This window comes from Lissotriton helveticus, chromosome 4_1 (genome assembly GCF_964261635.1).
Source record: "Lissotriton helveticus chromosome 4_1, aLisHel1.1, whole genome shotgun sequence".
In the NCBI taxonomy this organism is placed as follows: domain Eukaryota; kingdom Metazoa; phylum Chordata; class Amphibia; order Caudata; family Salamandridae; genus Lissotriton; species Lissotriton helveticus.
In genome coordinates, this window is record NC_136063.1 from 73,547,842 (window position 1) to 73,555,934 (window position 8,093).

General features: G+C 47.9%; 1 protein-coding gene across 2 annotated transcripts; it reads left to right on the forward strand.

Annotated features, from left to right (window-relative positions):
* The first annotated feature begins 2,107 nt into the window (after window positions 1–2,107).
* LOC144828336 (uncharacterized) lies at window positions 2,108–7,272 on the forward strand. Of its 2 annotated transcripts, XM_078686452.1 has the most exons (5): window positions 2,108–2,196; window positions 4,410–4,509; window positions 4,627–4,725; window positions 4,866–5,006; window positions 5,190–7,272. In XM_078686452.1, exons 1-5 carry the CDS (start codon window positions 2,143–2,145, stop codon window positions 6,977–6,979), a joined length of 2,184 nt encoding a protein of 727 aa, XP_078542578.1. In that variant the 5' UTR covers window positions 2,108–2,142; the 3' UTR covers window positions 6,980–7,272. The 2 variants fall into 2 exon arrangements, with proteins under 2 accessions (XP_078542578.1, XP_078542579.1); XM_078686453.1 differs by lacking the exon at window positions 4,627–4,725 and having other exon boundaries at window positions 5,190–7,270.
* The last annotated feature ends 821 nt before the right edge of the window (window positions 7,273–8,093 follow it).

The window sequence follows — 8,093 nt, forward strand, 5'->3', positions numbered from 1 at the left end:
GAAGGTTGAATCTGTACCCCCCTGGTTCCATATAGTAACTCTGCATTTCAGCTCCTGGCAAATATACTTGGGTGAGATCTGCCTGGGCGCTCCCATGGCATAAAGGAAGACCCCTTGTGGAAAGACTCTGGATGTAGAAACACACATAGCACACACAAGTTAAGCACGGGTGTGTTGTCCCTCACATCACAGACTGTATTCCCAAACAGGAGTATATCCAGAAACAACAGTAGCAGCACAGAATATTAGATAGCAATACAATTTTATTGAAACATTTGGCAATAATGCATGCAGAAAAAGTAAGCTACAACTTAAGCCTGTGGAATCTTTACAAACAGCATAATAATAGAAATTCTGTATTGTAATTGCGTTTATACAGTGCTTACTACCCCTGATGAGGCGTCAAAGCGCATTTGTGGGGAGTAGCACGCTACTCCGGGACCCATAGAGGATCAGTGTTGAATTAGTATAGTGAAATTAGTCAGGTATTTGGATTCAGAAGGATAGCGGAAGGATAGAAGAGGGAAAACGGTTTGCATTTATATAGCGCTTGTTACCCCTAATGGGGTGTTTAAGCACTTTCTTGGTGATTAGCATGGTACTGTGGAACCCATAAGGATTAGTGGTGAATTAGTATAGTGAAATATGAAAGTAATTTCAGTGGTGGATATTAATCAGTTATTTGGAATGAGAAGGATAGTAGAGGGGTAGAAGAGGGAAGTAGTATATAGTGATACCTTCACTTCAACTCTGGCCTTAAATTTGACAGCTCCGGCCAGGAATCCTGGCCTTAAAAAGTGATGGGTCTAGTCTTAATTATGACAGGCCTAGTCTTAAACTCCTGGCCGGAAATTTGACTGCTCTGGCTGGAAACCCAGGCCTTAAATTTAGCAGGGCCTGGGCGCAGGCTGTTGGCATTAGACAGGCATGGTTTTAAAAGGGGGGTGACATGTAGGGATATTCCCAAGAAGTAACAGGCTGCAAAACATGTGGTAATTGTGTACATGTTTTAAAAGTGCATATGAAAGTGCGTGCAGGCTGGAAATGTCTGTGCATGTTTAAAACTGGGTGTTGCAGACAGCTGCAGGCTGAACAGCTGCTGAACAGGCCTGAGTCCCCAACCCTGTGTGTTGGGAGATGTTTTTTTATGTTTGAAAAAAAAAGGGGAGCTTTTAAATTGTAGCTGTTGGGAAACCCATAGTGTGTTTTAAAAAGCACAAGCCATGTTCAGCCACCCTGAGCTTTGAGATGTTGAAAAAGACAGATGTCATGGCAAGGTTTCCCCATGAGAACCTGAAATAGGATGCTAAGTGCTCGGCCGTAATTCACACACCTCCAAAGCCCCAGGGTCGAAACTGGACATGCTGGCCGGAATTGTGACAGTTTAGGCCACGACTTGATGACTCTGGCTGGAAAGATGACATGTGATGGGTTTAGTGATGGGCCAAAGGTCGGTTCCCGGGGGTCTCTACTTCCCAAGATAAGCCATTTTAAAATATGGCCCCAAGCACCCTACTCTTCCCCAAGATAAGCCATGAATGTAAGTAACAGATGTATACAGCGTAAACTGTGCAAGGTGAAAAAGACAGATGTCATGGCAAGTCTTCCCATGAGAACCTGAAGCAGAAGGCCAAGTGCTCTGACGTAATTCACACACCTCCAAAGCCCCAGGGTCGAAACTGGACATGCTGGCCGGAATTGTGACAGTTTAGGCCAGGACTTGATGACTCTGGCTGGAAAGATGACATGTGATGGGTTTAGTGATGGGGCAAAGGTCGGTTCCCGGGGGTCTCTCTTCCCCAAGATAAGCCATGAATGTAAGTAACAGATGTATACAGCGTAAACTGTGCAAGCATAGAAAAAAAGTTCCCATCCAAAGACCCCAAGACATTGTTCTAAACCCCCTCAAGTCATAAGGGGTGTGGGGGCTTCTAATTAGCATGCATGGACAGGTATAAAAAGGCCCCTCATGGAACACTGTCAAACACCCATTCAAAAAACTTCTGGGAGCGACTGCTGTGGATTGCTTTTTTTTTTTGTTGCACTTTGAGTATTTCTTCATCAACAAGCCCTTCAACACCCTTGGGGAGCAAGTGACTGTCTTGGAGTCACAGCGCCAACCCTTGGAACTTAAAGGCAAGAATGGACCCGAGCAACTTTTCCCAGATTGACGCCGCCTGTGAACATGTAGAGAAGGTAAATAAAGCATGGGCGCAAGGATGTATGTTTATGTGGTGTTAAAAGTATACAAAACTGTAGTTTTGAAAATGCTAAAGAGTACTTTGTAAACTGTTAATGTTTAAGGCGATGTGTTGTGTTTAATGTGAATAAAGGTGCCAATGAAGTTTTTTACAAGACGTGAAATGTAAATGTATTTAAAATGAATAAAGGCTGTGTTGAAGGTTTGAGTTTAAAGCTATGTGTGTAGACAATTAATGTTAATAGGGGTGGTGTTGTGGGGGATGGCGCAGAGTTTGCAGGCGTTTTTTTATTTAAGGGCATAATGTTGTAGGTCTTAGGAGGGTACATGCAGAGGGGAAACGTGCATTTTACAGTTCATAGAAACATTTAACTACACTGTAACGGTACCATAGGGGCTTTAAATAATATACATGGCATATAATTAAAAATAAATAATGCCTTGTTGCACTCACCAAACCGCTGTAGAGAGTTGGAGGGGTCCAGGGGGGCTCAGGGGGTCCTTGCTACTCCTTGGTGGGGTCCTGAGGGCCTTGTATTTAAAAAATAAATAAACCCGGGGGCCAGTTGTCGAGGGGGGGCTCTTGGTGGGTCGCCATAGTCCTTTGGGGTGTTATGGGGCTGTCTCTGTGTGTCCTGGGGGTCTCTGGGTCCCTAGTGCAGCGTTATTTTTAAAACAATGCCCCGAGTCCGCTTCACCATGGCGCTGCTCGGGGTGCCGGTCTCCCGGTGTCCCAGGGCCTCCGTGGCCGTTCTTATTTAAAATAAAATGCCCCGAGCCCGCTTCACCATGGCGCTGCTCGGGGACTCTGGTGCCGGTCCCGGTGTCCCTGGGCCTCCGTGGCCGTTATTTTTTTAAATAAAATGCCCCGAGCCCGCTTCACCATGGCGCTGCTCGGGGACTCTGGTGGCGGACTCCGAGTGTCCCGCGATGCTTGTTTGCCGCCTTTCTTTTTTAAAAATACCCCCGAGTCCGCCTGTGTCTGGCGCTGCTCGGGGGACTCTAGGGGGCGGGCTCCGGGTGCCCGGTGGGGCTCCGGAGCCCGTGTGCATAATTGGGCCGTTTTTTTAAAATATATCCCCGAGCCCGCTTGCATCGGGGCGCTGCTCGGGGGACTCTGGGGGGCGGACTCCGGTGTCCTTGGTGCTGTGAGGGGTCCTGTGGGCATTTTCCCACGGCCCCACGTGGATCCAGCAGCGGCAGCATGGCGGCGTGAGCTTCTCCGGGGCTGCAGGGTTAGGGCCGCCCCCACCAGTGATGAGCTGGTGACATCACTGAAGGGGCGGGCCAAGCCCCTGCAGGCCCGGTGTGTGTTTTTTTATTTTATTTATTGAGAGATAGCGCGAACACGAAGGTGTTAGAGCGCTTCACAATAGGAACAGAACTGCTACATGAGAACATTACAAGTGAGCAAAATACAAAGGCAAACGTTACATTAAATGAAGCAAAATTACAATTGTGCGCCAACAGAGTATAAGAGGTAGTAAACGGTGCATTACAAAAGTGACAATCGTGAGTCAACAAAATACAAGAGGTAGCAAACGATGCATTGCAGGCGGAAAAAGTGACGTGTGCAGGTTACAAAAAGCGTACAAGATAAAATATAGAGGTATAATACTGCAATATATGTGAGACTGAGAGTTAGCATTGGAATGTGTCAAAGCGCTTTACACAAGAGCCTTATGTAAAACATAAGGTCTAAGAATTACAGGTGTTACATAAAAGATACAAACAGAAAAAAATACTGGTTGTTAGCGCAAATTACAAGAGCAGGCGATAAGTTACATGGACAAAAATTTCAATGGTGAGCAAACAAAATACAGGCGTTATCAAACGGGGCATTACATGAGGAAAAAAAAAAGTGCAATGTGTGCAGGTTACAGGTCGAGGTATAATACTGCAATACGTGGTAGACAATGTGGCGTAATCAAGAGGGGCGCAAGCAGGGTATTACAAGAGAAAAGAGGCGTGTACATGTTACAAAAGAGTGCCCAGCACTTAGGCGCAATGGTCGCAAGGTAGGATGTTGGTGGTACATTAAGTCATGTACCCAGAATTACAGGATATGGCGTAGGGTGCTTCTATTTATTTTAAAATGTTTGCTAACGCTATCCCCAAGGGTGCATAACTATTACAATACATGCTTTGCCGCTGTAAGCGTTTACTAAAACCGTTTTTATTTCTTTTTTTAATTTAATGTTTAATACAGATGCAAGACCCTGCAAATGCAACCGTCACCAATGTGCCCCCGGCGCTGGACCCAGCTGTAATAACTAGCAACGCTGGTCACCTGTCGGCCCCACAGCCAGGTATATATATATATATATATATATATTTAGAGTTATGTAGTTCTACGTAGTTTTGTACACCAGTCTCTCAGAAGTTCTCTTTTTCTAATGGGCTCTCATGTATGTATGCTTTTACAGCTTATGACCCTGACCTACAACAAGCTTTTGACGAGCTTATGGAGTACATCGAGGCTCAAGACGCTCTGAACAGTGTGCAAAACACTTCAGTTCCTACATGTAATTAAAAAGCCCCTGTTATTTTAAACTGTCTAAGACGCTGGGGAGTTGGCGGGGTAGGCCACAGTCCTGACCCTGATGGTGTATAGTGGGCCTCCTCAGATATATGACTAAGGCGGGGTATTATTTTTTCTTTACAGGCACCCCCACGTTATGCCCGAACGGCGTCGAGGTACAAGAGGCGTCGCGAGAATCAAAAGAAAGCCCTTTGAAGAGGAAAGCTTTACCTTCTAAAGTGGGACCACCGTCAAAGAAAGGAGTTGCAAAAAGACCTCTATCAGGTGTGTTTGTTACAAAGGGTGTGAAAAGTACTATCGGTGTTACAGACTCTCAAGCAGAAGGGTACAACGACTTGTAGCAAGGCCTATATAAAAAGGCGGCGGTGTAGAACTTAGGATTGTGTGTGTGTGTGTGTTCTTTTTATACTTTCTCTAACATATATATTTTTTCTGTTTATATTTTAGAAGCGGCTCAGAAACATGCTGCTGAAGAGAGGTCGGCGCAGCCCTTAAGGGACATAACAGCAACCGTCCAGAACAACAGAAGCGCTACAAAAGGTGTGAGTAGGCGTGTACGCCACGAAAAAGTCTCCGCGCACTACACACCAAACATGATGAACAATCCTCTACACCAATCTATTCTGCACAGGGGTGGAGTCAGCACTGGCGGAGTCTTGACAAACACAGATAACACAGGGCAGGGTCTGTGTAAAACAGCTACAGTGGGTCTGGGCCCTCTCATCGTATCAAAAGGGAAAGGTGTCTCAATCACTGCCGCCCTTAAGAAGAAACATAAGGACTCAGAGAACCTTCCCAACCCTTTAAAACGTGTGAAGTCCTCCAAGGTATTCACAGAGCCCCAAGCAGAACCCTTAAACTTAAAGAAGACGGCTCCGATGCTCCCAGAGGTCCAGGCAAAGCCCTTAAGCCCCGAGAAGAAGAAACCTAGGACCCCTGAACCCCATGATAGCCCCTTAGACCTATCTGTAAAAAAGACTGTTAAACCTTTGAATGAGGCCTATACACCCGTGAGCCCCAAGGAGGCGGTAGTTGTAGCTGTGGATGTAGAAGAGATGGCGCCGCCACAGCCCCCTAAAACATCGCGCCTCTCAAGAAAACATCTGAAGCTGAAACCGGGGGTCCCTAAGCTACAGATAGCAGCGTCCCTCAGCAACCATAATGCAACGCTGGATCCATCCAGCATCCTGAAACCCCAGACAGTACCAAATAAAATAACTGTACATGTAGAGGTACACGCCCCTGAGCAGCCCCCAAAGCCGGTTGTAAGTGTTCAGGCACAGCCTAGGGTCTCAACGGGTAATAACACGCAACCCCTAGAAGGGCCTTCTATCGTGAACACCCCAGCTCTTGAGCTGATTAGGGGGGTGGTAGACAGCCTAGGTAGAACCCCTGAAGCGGTGTCCCAGGGGTCTTTGAGCACAGCGGGTTTACAGAACCCAGCTAACAGGTCAGCACACCCTGACACAGGCATTTCAGCTAGGACCCCTGATTATAACGACAGCTCCTCACAATCCTCATACCCATTGTCCCCTAGTACCCCTCCGGGGGCATACGACCCCACCAGCCCTGCTGCCAGCCCCGCGCCCAGCCCCGCGTCCAGCCCAGCTGCCAGCCCCGTGTACAGTCCCGTGTCCAGTCCCGCGTCCAGCCCACCTGCCAGCCCCGTGTACAGGCCTGTGTCCAGCCCCGCTGCCAGCCACGTGTACAGTCCCGGGTCCAGCCCCGCGGCCGTCGTAAGCCCCACACAGCCCTCAGCAATAAGTGTGGATGACAAGACCACGGGGGCCCAGGGGGTACAGCCGCTTTTTCCATACAAAGTTTGCAATGTTCCATTCCTGTCCGCACCAGGGCGTTCGCCGGGGGGTCCTATTTCTAGAACACTATCGGAACAGGCTTTACAGAATGGTGCTAAGGCTGTTAGCAGTATAGATGGTCCTAAGACGTTGCAGCCATTTATAAGGCCTCGCAAGGTGGGGCCCTCTAAGCAGGCGCAAGAGGGGTCTGTAAACACATATGAGGTATTTGCGGGTCATGTAAAAGAGATGCAGATGGCTGTTCGAAAACTAAAACGCCAGGCGCTCGCCGCAAACCTAAAATGGGGGGTGGGGGTGAACAAGCCCCTGTACACAAGTATGGCCCATCAGAAGATCGTGGAAAGGGTTGGGGTGTGTAAAAAAGTGATCATCCAGGAGTGTCAGGCGGCTGTGGCAGACATACATGCTATACGGGCGTGACTATGGCAACACCGGCCCCTAAAGACCCCCACAGTCAGTGGTGCTCATAAGAGGCCCCCAAAATATACCCGTAAGGTCCAGAGGTTAGTGACAAAGTCTGCACGCTTCTTAAGACTGCTCAAGCAGCGTACATCTGATGCCTCACAACCCTTCAAACAAGAAACATCTGTTTCCCTCGACCCCTTCAAACAAGGGCCCATAGTTTCAAGAACAGCTCCTGAAACATATAAACCAACACTTTACCGCCGACAATACATAGGTGCAGGGTCAAACATACCGAGGGTCGGCCATTTGAAGGGGGTAGGGGGGGCGGACTTTAAAACTCCAAACACAGCAACATTCAGAAGGACCTAGGGGTGGAACTGTAGCAGCGGCCTCCATGAACAAGGCGTACAATGACACCAACCAACCTGTTCAGATAGGCTGGGGCATGGTATCTCGAAAAGCCTGGGGTCGTAAAAGAAAAAAAAAGTGGCTTAATAGTACAAAGCAATGCAGGCGCTTAATAAATAAGCTGAAGAAGGCTAGAATATGCGCTACCCGCAGGTTTACAAGGACTCCTGAGACAGGTCCCACCAGGACCCCCCAAAATGACACAACAGAGAACACCTCCGCAATTCACACTCCTACTGCTGAGGGCCCAGAGCCCTTGTGTTTAGAGAGTGTTAGAAGTTACACTCGCAATGTAGAGAGGTTTAGGGCCGTAGAACACTATGAGGAGTTTAGATTTATTAACATCCATCAAATAACATCATCCGATCAGGGTGTTCTGGCTATACATCAGGCTGTGCAGGAGCTCATAGAAAGGTTGTTACACAATGTGGGGCCTAATGACTTTTTCCAACTCCGCTTCCAGGGGCAGGGTTTTGACACTCCGTTGTTCACCAGGCGGAAGGCCCGAGATGTTTTTGACGCTGTGCAATTTTTAGAAAACCTCTCAAGGCTTTTACAGAGTAAGGCAGAACTAGTCGCCTATGGCACTTTTAGAGTCATAGCCCTCATTGTACGGGGGCGTGAGGGTGGTGTTTCCAGACCTTTAAAGAGCATACTCTACAGTCAAATAATTGGTAAGAAACAGAGGTGGCTGCTCAACTTTAACAGCCCCTCTGCCAAC